At 29.5% G+C, this 17,663-nt stretch overlaps 2 protein-coding genes across 2 annotated transcripts; one reads left to right on the top strand and one right to left on the bottom strand.

Moving 5' to 3' along the window:
* Positions 1-2,195: 2,195 nt before the first annotated feature.
* On the top strand, positions 2,196-4,465 carry LOC129971873 (cuticle protein 63-like). The gene is made up of 2 exons (XM_056085851.1): positions 2,196-2,218; positions 4,079-4,465. Exons 1-2 carry the CDS (start codon positions 2,207-2,209, stop codon positions 4,463-4,465), a joined length of 399 nt encoding a protein of 132 aa, XP_055941826.1. The 5' UTR covers positions 2,196-2,206.
* Positions 4,466-11,183: 6,718 nt separating this feature from the next.
* On the bottom strand, positions 11,184-16,207 carry LOC129971872 (cuticle protein 38-like). Its single transcript, XM_056085850.1, has 2 exons — positions 16,196-16,207; positions 11,184-11,579 (listed from the first exon to the last, which is right to left on the bottom strand). The coding sequence occupies exons 1-2, from the start codon at positions 16,205-16,207 to the stop codon at positions 11,184-11,186; spliced, it is 408 nt and encodes a 135-aa protein (XP_055941825.1).
* Positions 16,208-17,663: the final 1,456 nt, after the last annotated feature.

Here is a 17,663-nt window from a genome sequence, read left to right as displayed (position 1 = left end):
GGCCCGTTAATCAATGGGATCGTTGTGCTCAGGCCTATGGCAAATAAAGTTTTCAGCTATACCCACAGTGTCGTTTCGTACCTTTTAATTTGAATACCCCTTATATAATTATGGCATCTAAATAAATTTGTATTAGCAGTGTAAGATAGGTAATAAACAATTTTTAAAAATTATAATATCATTCATTAATTTTTAGTTACACGTTCGGTAAATGTATACCTCTCGAAAGACAATAAAAAGAACTTTACTATTTTTTTAAAAAACGTTTGAATTTGGAATTCAATTAATGAGTAAATTTAAACCGTAAAATGGCAGTTGAATATGTAATAAATCATTGGGAATGGTATTTCGAAAATCCCCCCCGTTCTCAGATACTCACTAATAAATTTATTGTCCCGCCAACCCTGTATAAAATTGTGGACCATAATCAAGGCCATAAATGCATGAGAATTATGCTTTTCATTGTATAGTAACAACAACCAGTGCCTGAGAATTAATTGCATCATAATGGTGAATAATGGTAACAAAATGCCGGCTTTTAGGAATCTAGCTTGCAATCTTTGACAATTAACTATCGATAAGCCATCCTGACAAATTACTTGAAAATCGAAAATATATTTTAGACTCTTTTTCTAAGGCTGATTGAAACAAACATTTGGCAAAGAATTTCAATCACAAAATCACATACCAATGTTTTTTCATTAATCACTACATTTTAGAATTATTAATTTGACACGCATACGAGCCGGCGACCTTGCAAAGGGGTAGTGCGTCTTCCAAGTGATCTTGGCACCCTGGGTTCGAGTATGGTTGTTCTTCCTTTGTGCTCTATCTGTGAGGTGTGTGAATGCGCCCCCCTCGGTGTAAAGGGGTTGTGCAAGCGAGTGTGACACATGAAGTGGCTAAGTCGTACTGTTGGCCCTAGTTGGCGCTACTGAAAAAACAAGAGGCGCGCCCTCGGCTTAATCAGCTGACAGATAACTGTCAGCGGGCTTGTAAACTGCCATAAGTCACAACACAACAACATACGTCCGAGTGTAATATTCTGTAGAGTCTGACAAAAAGACTGTCAGATATCCACAGAATTGTTTCAAAATTTCTTAAGAATCTAACATTATGTATTAAAACTTTGAACCAGTCTTTCTTTTCGTAAGATATTTAACTATCACGTTTACATTCTTGCAAAAGTGCAAATAGACAGACGGCAATCATCTTCAGGTATTTGACTCTAAATTTAATGCAGATTTCAGATGAGAAATATATGTACCAAATTTGATCCAACTAGCTTTTTACATTTTGTAGAGATCGTGTTCACTTGCACTCGGACAGCTGGACAAATAGACTTATTCTATGTTGATTTCTTCCCAAATCTAATTGAAATGTACAAATATGGTGTAAACGATATATGCCAAATTTCAACTATCTAGCTCAAAGAGTTTTTTAATTTATCATGTTCAAAAATAGACAATCAGATTTCTTAAAATGTGTTATTCTGATTCAGAGAAGTCTGAAACGTAGCCATTCATCAAATCCTCGAGTTCAATATTTCTAACATTTATTATACTTTCTATATATATAGAATATAATTAGTATTATATTCTATATATATCAAAAGTAGTATCAAAGTAGAAATTGCTTCTCCACAAATCTAAATTAGAGATTGCTCTTCCAGAAAGTCGAAATTGGAAATTAGCCTCCAGCAATCGAAATTAAAAATTACTATCCTAGGTATCAAAATTCTGGAATTAAAACATGAAACAAGGAATTCTGATTTGAAGTATAAGGAACTTCTGGAAAATTACTGTCTTTTACAATCTATACTTTGTTATACAATAAAAAAGGCACCTGCCTTAACTATATTTTTTTCATAAATATTCTTTGAATTAGAAATAAAAGAAAACCTTGAAAACTCTTATCATTACAATCACAACCTATTTTGAAATATTTAGTACAAAGAAACTAACCAGTTTTTTTTTCAGTCCTTTTGACTATTTACCATCGATATTGGGTGGAGATAGTTTACAAATCTCGGTGATTGACCCCTCCTACTGCTTTGTGCTTCTGTACGCTTTTCATGTTTTCATGCTTCACAACAGCTGTTAATTACTTTTTCTTTATTTGCAGTTTTCCAAGAACTATAAAATCCACAGCTCTAAGCTACTTTTCCATTAGCATCACTAGCTAACATTCTGAAAACTCCTTCAATATGTTCACTAAGGTAAGTAGCTACACTATTTTAGCAAAGTTTTCTACTAAAAATAAAGATCTACTAAAAATAATCTCTACTGATTTCTACTAAAAATAATCTCTACTGATTTCTACTAAAAATAATCTCTACTAAAAATAAAGGTGACTGTATGTATGCGAATGTTGATGCTCTATAGGCCAGATAATTTGATCTAGAGTTAATAAAATAGAGTCCTGTATAAATAAAATTTTCATACGCAGAGAAATAATTTAATCATACACTTAAATTTTTAATTGCATTTTCTATTTTCGAAATGCTGTAACATAAAAAAATATATATAACGGGGGGAGGGGTGAAAAACTCACTATTCCAACCCGCCTGAAAGCACACGTAAAAAATTGAATAACACGAGCGCCGCTATAGCAACATTGGTGGGAACTCTAGTTGAGTGTAAAGTGCCATCATGGCTGTGGTGCAACCCTTCCCTTAGCAAGTACGCCCCGTTATCGATAGGAGAAGCCGCACCCCCACCTTTTCGTGTACCCACAGGGGTGACGAGAACCAACCACCATATCGGAAGCTTCTTATCCTAAATTACGAAGTGTCCCCATGGGACATAATCAGGGGGAGGGAACGAAATAGATGTGAAATTTTTATTTACAGTTTTATTTTATTTTATTTTCATTTATATGTGAGTCACTAAGCGAATCGAGACGCATTAACATGCTTCAAATGACTAAAAAAAAATTTATTGTTTAGTGAGCGCTAGAGTGGCCAATTTAAGGTAGAAATATTTTATGCTTTTCCAAATGTCTCCAGACCTAACACCTCAATTTCTAATTTTGGCAATTATATTAAGGGGACTGTGGAATTTGAAAAAAGCAAAAATTATAAAGTGTTTAAATTCAACTAACATAGAATCATTAAATATATTGTTCAATAATATGAATATTTGAAATGCCTGGGGAAAAATACATTTTAATGACTTTCTTTATCATGATGTTGCAGTTCGATTTAAATATCTTTGAATTTTTAATTTTTCTTTATATTTTTCCTTAATTTTTCTTTACATCTTACTTTATATTCTCCGTAACTTTTATATAAATATATTTTAATGTTTTTTAAATAATATATTTCGTTTCAAATAGTTTTTTTAAAGAAATTTGATATATTTTTATTTTAATACGTACGCATAAAAAATTTCAGAATCCTAAAAGAATAATTCACAAAAGTGCCTTATAGAATCCACCGCCCCCTTAAAACCCTTTCAGGAAGGGAGGTCTGTATCCTAAATGCACGGGAAAGGAATCATCCCACAGGAAGAGGGCTTAGCGCTACTAAGTCTAACTACGAATCAAAAAAAAAAAAAAAAAAAAAAAACAGAGATACGTTAAGTTTTTAAAAATATTTCGTTTCCTTTAATTACTTTTATGAAATTTAATTTAAATAATACAAATTAAAGCTATTCAAAAGAAATTCATTGATTATTTTTATCTAAGCGTAATTTTGAGCTGAATTTGAGATCGCCGCTTGAGAAGACAATCTTTTCACTAAACTTACAAGGGGGGGGGAATCAAAAAGTGGAAAAATTGAAATGTAGCCCTTGATTTTAATCTGCTTATGTTCAATACGAAAAGTATTTTATTGCAATTTTCATTCACAAAGAACATGACAAGCAAGGAAATATTAACTTGCTTGAAAGAATATCCAAGATTAAAATATTCTTTCAACAAGATATATTCTTGATTAATATATCTTGATTAATATCCAAGATTAATATATTCTTGAAATCAAAGAATCATATGTTTTTGCATTTATATCAAAAATAAAAGAAAATGCAATAATTAATGAGTTTCCATATATTTATGGCAACCAATTGTTTTATTTCAGATTGCCATCTTCTGCGCTGCCCTCGCAGTAGCACATGCTTCTCTCGTTGGTCCCTACGGATGGGGCGCTCCCGTCTATGGTAAAACTGTTGTTGCTGCACCTGCATTAGTCGCTCCCGTCTATGGTAAAGCACTCGTTGCCGCCCCTGCCGTAGCCACCGTCTCAACCCAGAAGACTGCCATCAACCATATCGCCCCAGCTGCACCTGTTGTTGCCGCTGCTCCTCTTGCCGTCGCCGCTCCTTACGCCGCTGTACCCTATGCCTACGGTGCAGGACTTGTTGCAGGACACGGTTTGGCTGCACCTCTTGTAGGAGCTCATTACGGTCTCGGAATTGGGAAACTCGGTTATGGTTACGGTCTCGATCATGGAAAGGCCATCTGGTAATTTTGTATGTCCAATGTATCATCGATTTATAGTTTTAGCTAAATAAAATTAATTATCAGAACCTGATTTTTTTTCTACGATTTGCAACAACCTTCATTGAGTTAAGGATTTATTCATTTTTAACACGATTTATTGATTGTGGGTTCTTTGAAAATTGCTATAAAAGAAAGAAAAAAATGGCAAGAGAATATCAGTTTTTTAAATAATATTTCGAAATTGTATCATCTACTAATAAATAAAAAGAATGTATGAGAGAAGGGGAAGAGCTTTAACCATAGCAGAACTTAGAATGTCTTATTATTATCACAATTTAACGCTTAAATACTTTTTTGAAAGCTTTATGAATAACATGAAAGTTATGTAAGCAACTATAATTGAGCTCTAACACAATCAATATTCTCGGTAATTCATCTAGTAATATATAACTAATTTGAAATCAAATTGAATGTAGTTTTTGGTATTAAAATAGAAAAAAAAACAGAATTGAAATTCAATTTTTAAAAAACATTTATTAATGTAAAATGATGATAAGGATCAATGATCTATTAATGATGATAACAAACAAAGAAACTGCAGTAGATCTAGCTAAACTAAAAAATTCTGTACCCCGAAACGTTTGGAAAAAGTTCATCATATCAGCAAGATTTATGTAAGATTAAATCCGATTATTTTCTTGAATATCAATCTAAATAGAAATATTGATTAAACACCATTCAATTATAAACTTCTTACATGCAGTTAAAAAATTTATAATTTTTTTCTTACACTTATATACATTTATTGTTTTAAGTACTCATTAAAAAAGAATTAAACGGACTAACAAATTTAAAAAAATCTCAAAAAACTATTTATCTCTTTTTGTTTTAATGCAATGACTTGCAAAAAAAAGGTAAACAGGAATTTCAAAAGACTATTTAAATTGTATTATCAATCTATTGTAAAAGGCGCTTTCATTCAAATTCTACTTTATAATAAATTCTTTGGCTGGTCATCACAAATGAATTCTAACACTGAATAAATTACTGTTCGTTGTTTAAACACCTGCAAATGATAATTTTAGCATTTTTATGATTCTTTGGAAAAGTTGTTACTCCAATACTAAAATTATTTCCATAATCCTCTGCAAAATTGAAAAACAACAGGAAAAACAGATAAAGAGTTTGAATAGCTAAGTCCTAAAAAGGATTTCGTTTGCTTTGTATTTTCCGTTTCCTTTCTTTTTCAATATAAAGTTTAAAAGAGAAAATAAAATCGTCTGAAAAATGGATTTCAAACTTAAACATTCTAAAATACAAAGGTTTTTGTTTTTAAATTTGGAAAAATTTTATTTTTAAGTATGTCTCTGCCAATCAGTTTGTGAACAACATAACGAAAACACAGTAGATATAAATGAAAAAATAAGGTATGATATCTGTTGTAAGTTGTACTATATATAATCTGACAAATTTTGACAACATTCTTCAGTGAAATGTTAGTCTGTCTCTTCAAATCTGTACATTTCAATATTATAATATAGAAACACCTCTCTATATAAAAAAACTTTACATATGTATTTTTATTAACAAAAATGTGGGTTTATATAAAAATTTGTAACAAACATCCGTAAAGTAAAAGCCATCTATTTACCTACATGTGTATTAAAACTCTGTATCTAAAAAAATCGCATTAGATTTATTAATTTTATTATATCATCTTGACACAAACACACAGTGTCCATCAGTTATTCAACGGATAAAAAAATTAAACCACAACATAAATTTGCAAATATGAGTAGATTATTTATATATGTTACCGTTAAAGTATATAATGCAGTTATTTCATAGGATACCTAGTTATTCCATGAAATAACTGATCGTGAAGTGTGTAATATGTTATTAATTTGACACTTTAACTAGTTATTCTATGAAATAACTAGGTATTCTATAGATTAACTAATGAGAGACAGTTAAAGTGCAAAATAAACAATTTATCTAAAATGAAATTAAACTATTAATAGACAATTAAAATGAAAAAGAAGCCATTTATCTAATTTATGCAGCGTTTAAATGGTATTTATTTAAACGTACCGTAAAATCATTTGTTACAACAAGGATTACTAAAATGACACTTGGAATTACAAAGAACATTATTTCTAAAATAAACATTTTTTATTTCTAAAACAAACAAACAAAAACATAAATGCAGTAGGGGAGGAAGGTAAATGTATTTGTCGTGCGAGATATATGATATAGATTATTTTACACTTTAACGGGCTGCAGATCGTTATTCTATGAAATAACTAGTTAAACCATGAAATACAAGAGAGTTTTACACTTTAACGGACACGATCAGTTATTTCATGGAATAACTAGGTATTCTATGAAATAACGGATTTCATACTTTAACGGTAACATATACATTATTTTAGATTCAAAAAATTTCCTTTAATCTCATTCTTAAGATTAATAACAAATTGGCGTGTTTGTTTTTAGATAAAAAAGACATCGTGCGATAAAAAATTATTGTTCATTTTCCGGTTTTTGGAAATGCTGAGTATGCACATCATTTTCATGATGGAACAATCTCAGATTAGGGGATCGGTAGAAATGGGCCATTTCCTTCGCCTCTATATTCTTCCTATAATATACAAACACATTTGACTTCTTTTCATGAGAATGAATGAAAAACCGAGACTATACTGTAGGGTTTCTCACCGTTTAAGAATCTCCGCAGAAATTACTGCTGTGATTTTGCAATTGCTTAGCATTATTTGGAAGGAAATCAAGAACGGCTTGATATTCTACGAATAGCTAATAATGCTTATGTAGCATCATATTAATGAAGAATTTTTTGAATGGATTAATAAAATTAATTAATTTTTTCTATCTCTCTTATTATACAATGTTTATAAAAAATCTACGCTATTCTTATGCAATACTATTGTATAAGTATACAAGAAATCAAAAGGGAGAATACACTCAAAACGTCAATGTTTCCTAAAATTACTTGATTCAATATATAAACACATCATCATAGCGCGTGTAGCATCATATAAAGAATTACGAAACAAACAAAATGAATTTAACCTTTACAGATTAGTACTGTTTCTATCACTATGAAATACATCATGCTTAAAAAAAAGTGTAATAAAAATAAAGCGGATTAGGCAAGAGCAGAACTTAAAAAAGCAGGGGGGAAAAAATTGTACTCAAACATTGTGGATTAAAATTCTAGAATAAATAAGTTTCCTTGTTTACAATATTTCTAAGACAAATAGAATAAAATTATTTCAGATTTTTTGATATCCGGCTATTATTTCGCAATTTTAATTTAAAAATTTATAATTTGTAAAATAATTTGTATGTGATTAATTTTTTACTAAAACCCTGAAGAAAATAAGTTCAGTAAGGTTCAGTAATTTTAAAGGAATGAAAGAAACAAGTTCCAAGTTTATTTCAGTATATCCAGTATTTTAAACCTAAGTAGTGCTTATCTTGCTTTAAACTCTAGGAACTGTCTCCCTGAATTTACGGCCAGTTCTGTTTTCAGTCTAGTCAAACGTTACAATACTTATGTCAATGGCACCATCTGCCAAAGTGTTTTTCAAATACTTAAGTTTGCACTTTGTGCCTCGATGCGGCTTGAATCAAACATTTAGACCAACCTTTGAGTCAAATGATTCGCAAATTGTAGGGACTAGTATTTCTACTACGTGGTACAATGAATAGTTAACTATTTAAAATAGCCAATTGATTGCAGAGGAAAAGTTAAAATTGTTAGTGTAACAGTGATGGTATAGTCTCGTTCCAGCTGGATAATTCAACATATTGAGACAAAAAATGATTATTTGCCTGCTTAATTTTGGCAAATTTATTCTTATTGTACAGATATATGCCCACATCAACAAACAGTTTGTTGTGTATGTTCCTTTGACTCGTGTAAAAGAATGTTGGCAAATTTATTCTTACCACACAGACATATGCCCATATAAATAAAAAGTATGTTATGCATTTTCCGAACTTCCTTTGACTCGTGTAAAAGAATGTTGGCAAATTTATTCTTACCACACAGACATATGCCCATATAAATAAAAAGTATGTTATGCATTTTCCGAACTTCCTTTGACTCGTGTAAAAGACCAACAGTAGTTTTAACATCTTGCAATTAGAATGTTCGAAACGATATTAAAGGCTCATCGGGTAAAAGATATTAAGGAGTAAGATAATAACTTTGATTTGTTAAATTTATGTGATGTTCATGAGAATTGTTTTGATTCATCACTGATAATTTTGAACTTCCAAGATTACCAGATGAGGAAGCACTTCAGAGTTTTTTTAATTACAAATTTCTAAAGCTAAAAGATATTAAAGGCTCATCGGGTAAAAAAAAATGTTAAGGCGTAAGATAATAACTTTGATTTGTTAAATTTATGTAAGTTCATGAGAATTGTTTTGATGCATCGCTGGTAATTTTGATGTTCCAAGATTACCATATAAGTAAGCACTTCAGAGTTTTTTTAATTACAAATTTCTAAAGCTAAAAAGATATTAAAAGTTCATCGGGTAAAAAAATGTTAAAGAGTAAGATAATAACTTTGATTTGTTAAATTTATGTGATGTTCATGAGAATTGTTTTGATTCATAGCAGGTAATTTTGAATTTCCAAGATTACTAAATGAGTAAGCACTTCAGATTTTTTTTATTTACAAGTTTATAAAGGTAAAAAATATTAAAGGCTCATCGGGTAAAAAATGTTAAAGGATAAGATAATAACTTTTATTTGTTAAATTTATGTGATGTTCATTAAAATTGTTTTGATTCATCTCTGGTAATTTTGAACTTCCAGGATTATCGGATGAGTAAGCACTGCAGATTTTTTTAATTACAAATTTATATAGCTAAAAAATATTAAAGGCTCATCGGGTAAAAAATGTTAAAGGATAAGATAATAACATTTATTTGTTAAATTTATGTGATGTTCATGAGAATTGTTTTGATTCATCTCTGGTAATTTTGAACTTCCAAGATTACCGGATGAGTAAGCACTTCAGATTTTTTTTTAATTACAAATTTAAACTCTATAGAGTTTATTTGAATATTTTATATCATTAAAATTATAATTTTGGCTAAAAATCCGGAATTTATTTATTTTTCTCTAAAACGTTTCAATGTAATAAAAAACGTAAATCCTTCGGCTCAAGAAATGTTTATAATATCTTTATACAAAATTTATCAATATAAACCTATACTGCACAGGATAAATATTTGAAAAGAGTAGCTAAAAGTGTTGTAAGCATGCAATAGTATGTATTTTTACTAGCAAGTAAAACTTCATTTAAATTGTAATAAATAATTAGTTCATATATTTAGAAAAATGATACAATGTCAATTATATTATTTAGCCAATCTATAAAGGATACAATGCCAATAAAATATGTCCATAGTGATAAAAAAATAAAGACATCTGAAAAACTCGTTTCCCATTCGGTTGTAGGTACTCATTTTGTTAAAAAGTTTAAACTGAAAAAATCATAATTATGATAAATTTTTCATAATTTCAATGTCCAATCTGCCATAAGATACGAACAAGAAATAAGCCATGGTAAATCTTGTTGTATCGAAATATTTTTCATGCTATTTTATAATATGAGACATAGTTGGAACATCTTAGGCATGAAATAATATATTATCTGCCTCTTCCTTTTCTTATGTGTATCCTCTTTTTTATATTGATATCTTAGGCATGAAATAATATATTATCTGCCTCTTCCTCTTCTTATGTGTATCCTCTTTTTTATATATGTATATTAATTGTTACCTTTATAATTGATATTTTACCTGAGTTGATGTCCCTCTATTTTTACATATTTTCAAAAAAGAAAATGAATGTATAAGAAGAACACCTGAAATCCAAATACTAAAAGCTTTTTTTTTTTTTTTTTTTTTGCAATAGCCAGTAATATTTCCTTCAAGAAGATATAACAAATAAAGTGACGGATAACGATAATATTGAAAGAGTGCAGAACGAATTTATTAGTTTTCAAAACATGCTAGGATAATAAAAAGAAAATATTTGGAGAGCTTGGGGAATTTATATTAAGAAGAAAAGGATCAAGAAAATAGATTTTGTAACAGTTACATTTATTCTACTACTTCCTCTTTTGATAGAGCAGATGGTGTTATCTCATTAACATTAAGTTATATTACCCATGATCCTTCTTGCAGATCATCATTAGATTGCATTTCTAAGTGAGTGTCATAAATTTTTCGTGTCCATGTTAGTTTTGTCCTGTGAAATGTGGAACTTAGAAAATAATTAAATAACTGTTCCTTAAAGTCATCAGTTATTTTCATTTATCCCATAATTTATAAAGAGTCTTGTCCCTCTACAGTTTTATGCTAATTCAGAAATTAATTATCACCCATAAATAGTTATATTTCAAGAAAGTAATATTTATCTTGAGTTCAAACTAATTGTTGATATGGATTTTTTAAATATTATTAAAATTTTATATATCTCTAATAAATAACTGATAAAATCTCCTTATTTGTCTTGTATTTTTTTCACAGAAGCATTAAAATTTGTAAAAATGGAGAATTATTCCATCATTGAAAGTATGCCAAATCCTAATTGGTATAAAAAAGGATTATGAAATGAAAAAGACCAAAATAAATATCAATAAAAAATTTCCTTTAATTTTTATTTCATATTTTGACGAAACTATTAATAAACTCATTTATCAGATGGCCTTTCCAAGACTATAACCGAGCTTTCCAACTCCCAAACCATAGGGAGCTCCAACAAGGGGTGCAGCCAGACTTGGTCTTGCAACCAATCCTGTACTGTAGGCATAGGGAGCAGCAACATAAGGCGTGGCGACAGGAAATGGAACAGCAGCGACAACAGGTGGAGCGGAGACAACTGGGCCGAGGGCTGTCTTTTGAGCTGAAATGGTGGCTACAGCAGGTGCGGCAACGAATGCTTTACCATAGACTGGAGCGGCTACTGCAGGTGCAGCAACGAGTGCTTTACCATAGACTGGAGCGGCGGCTACTGCAGGTGCAGCAACTCCCCATACATAAGATCCTGCGAGGGAAGCATGTGCTGCTGCAAGAACAGCGCAGAAGATGGCAATCTGAAATGAATAATGAATGAGTTGCGGAGAATAAATAGAATATCACTCTCTGTCATTTTTTAATCGATTAGCCTTCATTATTGTTAATATCTCTCTTTTATTCCAAAATTGCTGTGTTTTATTGTTAATTTGAATTTGGATGAAAAGTTAAGAAAAATTATTTTAATTTTTAGCAATTGATTTTAATTTTATATATTCTTTCTAACAAAAAAAATTATATGTATGAATGAAAATAGAAATAAATTACTTAAATGCTGTTGAAACTGTTATTAAAGGCTTCCGGCTTCCATTTCCTTTCCCACGCTTTCTGAAATTGCATTTTGTTGTTATTGTTGTTGCTTTGACATAAATGGTTAAAGAGGGAATTGATTAATTTATTCTTATATGAAAAATTTCAAAGTTTATTCTGCTGAAATAAAAAAATAAATTTCAAAATAACAAATTGTTTATCCTAAATCGTAGTTTCCGAAATGAAAAATCTCGGGTGCGGATAATTATTTTTAAATACAACTATACTAATAAATGGCTAGTTATGAAATCAAACATACATCATTTGTTAGAGATTCACAGAACATTTTGATTTTAAATCAGCTTGATGCTTTATGCTTCTTTTAAATACTAATTCCATTAAAAAATATTTATTCATTTCTCTTATTTATAAAAGAAAATGTTCGAGATATCAATACTACGAATTGAATTTTTTAATTTCACATATACTTTCATATTTTCTAAAAAAAAGTAAAACGTAAATTTAAGAATCTATAGTATTTAGACATTGGGTCGTTTTCTTAATATTTAAATTCATGAAACGTATTTTTTGTTGCTGTTGTTGCTGCAAAAATAAATATTAGTGGATTATTGCAAAGCAATTTACAATAAAAAATTAACACGGAATATATATTTTTAAGCGTTCTGCAATTTTAGTTATAAAAAGAAAAGAAAAACATCAAAGGCAATTTTTTATTAAATCGTTTTAATAAGATCAAAAGATTAAGCACAATTTTAAAATCTCAGGATACTGACTATTTCCTCATACACGAAAAGAAAATACTCAAATTATCAGAAAAAAATTATTAACACTGAATCCTTACATTCAAACTCAGAAATATAATAACTAAGAAGGGAGGAAATATGGTGTATAATCTTTAGATCAAAATCATGCATTTCTATCTAATTATGGAAACACTTTGTTTGTTGGAAAGATCATATTTAACCATTCCTTTATACTCAAGCATGAAAACAAATAAGAATGTAACAAAAACGAGATTTGGCAAGAGATCTTAAATTAAAATTTCAGATCTGATGAAGTATTGGATACAAATTAGTAGGTATTCAATAGGAAGGGGCCAAAAATCCATACACGATTTTTTTTTTCAATAATAAAAGAATTAAACGAAAAATGTGCAATATGGTGAACATTGCAGCAAAAGTAGAATAAGGAGCGCTTCCGCTGGTTAATATTAATGCTAATATTTTTAAATGAATGTTTTAAAGCATGTGATTGCATTGAAAAGTCAGTATGTCAATATTTAATTCAATATGCTTTATTCCCATCTTTTCTATTCATCTGTTCCTTATTTCTTTTTTTATAATGAAGTTAAACAAAAAGCGTGCGATATTGTTCCAATTTTGCCACTGTTAACTTTGCTTTCTTTTTTTGGAAATAAAATATTTGTTATATTTGCTTAACTTACGTTTTAACGCTATTTTATACTTTAAAAAATATTTTTTACATATTCTAAATTTTAGGAAAATATTTTTAACAAATTAAACCCACTTATAAATTAAAATCATCTCAATATTTCGTATAGTAATTCCTCAATACACTCTGCAATCTACAGAATAAATGATCAATTCAGTGAAAAATATTTTTATGGTTATTTGAAGGCCTAATAATGCAAAAAATTAGATTTTCACTTTATTTGTCCCAGTTTTAAATACCGAACTCCAATATTTAAAGACGTGATCGAAACACAATTTATTGCGTAGCACAGAATCAAAGTAATATATTTCTAAAGATACATTTGAACATTTACAATTGAAATAAACATTTAATTTACATTTTGAACTAATCATTTAATAAATTCTGCTTTATACCTCTTTATAGTAAAAACAAAGCCATACTTTCTAAAATTAACCAAACACTTGACTTTTAACTGACATATTACAGTTTCATACGTTGTTTCTCCTATTTATTTTAGCAGACATTCAAACATTTATGTATTTTATAATATTTTTCAAAACTATATGCATATTACAAGAGATATTCAAATGAAAAGGTACGAAACGACATGTGGGTGTAAATGAAGACTTTATCCAAAGTATACACCAGGCCTGAGCACAACGAACCCATTGATTAACGAGTCGAATGATTCCTTATTCCCAGAATTCCTGTGGCCATGACGAGACCCAGTCTTTCACAGCATCCTTGAGTTCGCCGTCGGAGTTGAAGCGCTTCCCTTTCAGATGTTTTTTCAGGGAACCAAACACATGAAAATCGCAGGGCGTCATGTTGTCCAGGCTGTAGGGTAAATGTCGAGCTGCTCCCACTTGAACTTGGCCAGTTCCATGTGTGTGACGCTGGAGAAGTGTGGATGCGCGTTATCATGTAGCAAAACCACACCCTCCGTAATTAGCCTGGTCATTTTTTCTTGATGGACCTGTGTAGTCTTCGGAGTGTCTCACAGTACACATCGGAATTAATTATTCTTCTGTGCTCTAGGAATTCAACAATTAGCGGACCTGCCAGATCAATTGGACGCACTCTTTATAAGAGTTTCAGCTCTCTCCTGCGCATGCTCCGATCTACGCCGGAGACTCCAATCGCATCCCTAGACGTCTCGCTAAGTTCTCCCATAGCGGCATAGATAAATATGTTAACGATTATGTTGTTACGACATTTCGTACCTTTTCATTTGAACACCCCTTGCATATATAATAGGTAGTCACAAGTCTTTAATGTTTAGGTAGAGAGAGGAAAAAATAGGCGCTTTTCCCATTTCAATCATAAATAATGATTGCTTCTCTCGCTCAAACGGCTTTTTTTTTTTTTTTTTTTTTTTTTTTTGTAAAATCGGGAGGGGTTTTTTTTTTTTTTTGAGAAAATATTTAAATACGAATCACAAACTAATTACACACGAATATTTTTCAATCTTACCTTCATATGAACTGTCCATTTAAATAATAAAATCATGAATGCATTTAGTTTGACATATTATTCGAAACAGTCTGGTATATTGCAATATTCATTTTACAGCTTATATTACTTATATTTGAGCATGCACTCAGTTTTTACCAAGGTGAAATCGGGTCCAAAATGACTCTATATGACATTGTCAGCATAAGAGCAGTTTGAAAAAGGTTCTAATAATCAGTAATAAAATAATGCTTTTTCTTTGTGTGTAAAATTGCATTTTTTTCGAGAAAGAAATATTTATAGATAAACTTTAAAATCAAAAATATTAATTATAAATACATAAGAGAGAAAATGAGACTCGAACCGAGGATCCACAACACACGCATCATTCTTGTTATTCTAACCACAATACTGCACTGCACGGATTTCGACGTGGAAATTGAATATACGTATTCTAACAGTTACTTACAAAAACTGTGTGTGTGTGTGTGTGTGTGTGTGTGTGTAAAATCGCTTTTTTTTCAGATAAGTCAGTTATTTCGATAAACATAAAGAGTAAAGCCATATCTAAATGTAAAATTTGTTCCAAATCGTTAGAGCCGATTCAAAAATAAATAAAGAAATTTATATAAACACAAAAATTGCCTATTTGAAGTTATAAGATGTATATATTCAACCGAGCACAAAGCAACACTAATTATTTTTAAAGTAATCTTTTCTTATTAGAGTCCAAAATTTATCCCTGATCAAGTTTAAAATTAGAAAAATCTTTATTGTTTAATTTGAAAAAAAAGTATCAGAAAAGTTCATAAACATTCGTAATATTTTACTACAACTTTAAAACATTAATATCTATTATTTTTATACTACATAAAACTACTAAAATAACATATGTAGCATTAATAAAATTACAAAGAAGCAAATTTTATTTTAAATTTTGCCATTAAATGATAGGATAAAGAAATTAATCAACAGGTATTCGCCAAGAAAAGTTGAAACCTTCTCTAACCTTAACTAAACCTAAGTAATTTTCTTCTTATAAATTGAAAAATCTAAAAGTAGCTGAAACTCAATTAAAGAGAAAAAAAAACCCACAAAACTAATTAACCCTTTCTAGGGCCGTGGGAAGTATGCTTCCCACCAAATTCACCAATCTTTGTATGAAATTATGTAGGTTGGCATAAGTTCTGACAAATTTTTTTGTAAGTCAGAAACTTAGATGCTTCAGTTCTTTATCTCAGACAAAACGATGTCTCTTGATTTGTTACTTAATTATTAATTAACCAAATTAATTAATTAATCAAATTAAATTTATCTAATAAGTTAAATGAATCCTTTTTCTTATTCTAATTTCAAGCCTAAAAATATTTTAACATAATATGACTAGAAAAAAATGGCCCTTTAAAGGGTTAAAATAGATTCGAATATTAGAAAAGAAACAATTACTACTTAAGGCTTAAAAAAACAGCTTAGCACTTACCTTAGGGAACATGTTTAAGGAGGATTTAAGTTTCTTAGCAGATGTCACTGATACAAAAGTGAATCGAAAGCATTGCTTTTATACTAGTCTGGAAAAAATAAATAAATAAAATAATATACATTTGTTTGGACACGAAATCTTGAAACAGCAAAATAGTTCTCGGAAGAAAAGGGGGTCAATCACCGACATTTTTATACCCCCTCAACATTGAGAGTGAAGTGACAATGGGCCAGAGGTGAAAAATATCCGATTTGTTTCTTTGCACCAAATGTATTTATGCATAAAAAGCTACGTCCTATTGTTTACAAATAATGGAGAAAGGGCGAAATCTTAGCTATTTTTCTAAATCAGTATGAGCATATTTATCTGAAAGCGAAAATTTCTCGACAATCCTAAAACATGTTTCAGATCCGTTTGTTTTACTACCCCCCCCCCGCCAAAAAAAAAACCTATTTTCATAAAACAAAATGTTTTTATTTTATTGAGGCTATCATACATTTAATGAACTAACTTTTGATTTTCAGTAAAAGAAACAAAATGTTGGAGTAACAAGATTTGGAGTTTGTAAGTACCAAGATATATATTTCTACTTTTAAATAATCATTTACGACAAAATTTTAGAATTTTTAGCATGAGAAATATCTTCCAAATCATTCACTAATGCTAAAAATTAGATTATATCAAACATTCATGACGTTTTCATACGTGTTTAATCAGAGCTTAAATTATTAATTTCAAAATATATATGCCCCTTTTTAACGTGTGCAAAACTTATAAAAGAAAATAATTTTTTTTTTCGTATTTGAAACGTTAAAAAGATTCGTATGAAGTTTGTAGCACATGAATACTTTAATTTTGACGTTCATTATAATCTTATTTTTAAATTTATAGTGATTTCAGTTTGAAGAATGAAAAAGTACAAAATCTTAGATGAAATAGAAATATTTACCAGAAGAAATATTCTGATAAATACTTTTTATTAAGAGAATTTGATATTAATTCATAAATTCTTATTATTTTATTTAAAATAGATATTTAATGTTTCTTCAAAAATATTAGAGTGATAGTTATAATCGATGTATTATATTTAGGTAAACAATCCAAATTTGGAGAGTTCTTTAATTATTTGTTTCATTAATTTCATTTCATATAGAGTTTATTTAATTAGCATAAATTTTATTCATTTAGTTTAAATATTGTTTATTAGTTAAGCTTAATAATTAGTTTATATAGTTATTTTATATAATTTATTATTATTTAATATATAGTTTATTTTAATATAAGCTTAATTAATGCTTTTGACTAATTCATATGAATGTCAAAAGCATTCATCAATGGTCGTCTGCCTCTTTTCTCTACATTTCGAGATATACCTCAAAATAAAATTTTGACGCAACCCTCAGGTGCCGCAATTTGACCGATTTCGCCATTTTTCATCCCTTAAATGATAATTTCGCCACTTTGAAGA

The sequence above is a fragment of the Argiope bruennichi genome, chromosome 6, assembly GCF_947563725.1.
Source record: "Argiope bruennichi chromosome 6, qqArgBrue1.1, whole genome shotgun sequence".
In the NCBI taxonomy this organism is placed as follows: domain Eukaryota; kingdom Metazoa; phylum Arthropoda; class Arachnida; order Araneae; family Araneidae; genus Argiope; species Argiope bruennichi.
The sequence above is the reverse complement of the archived record's forward strand: the minus strand, read 5'-3'. Positions and strand labels throughout refer to the sequence as shown.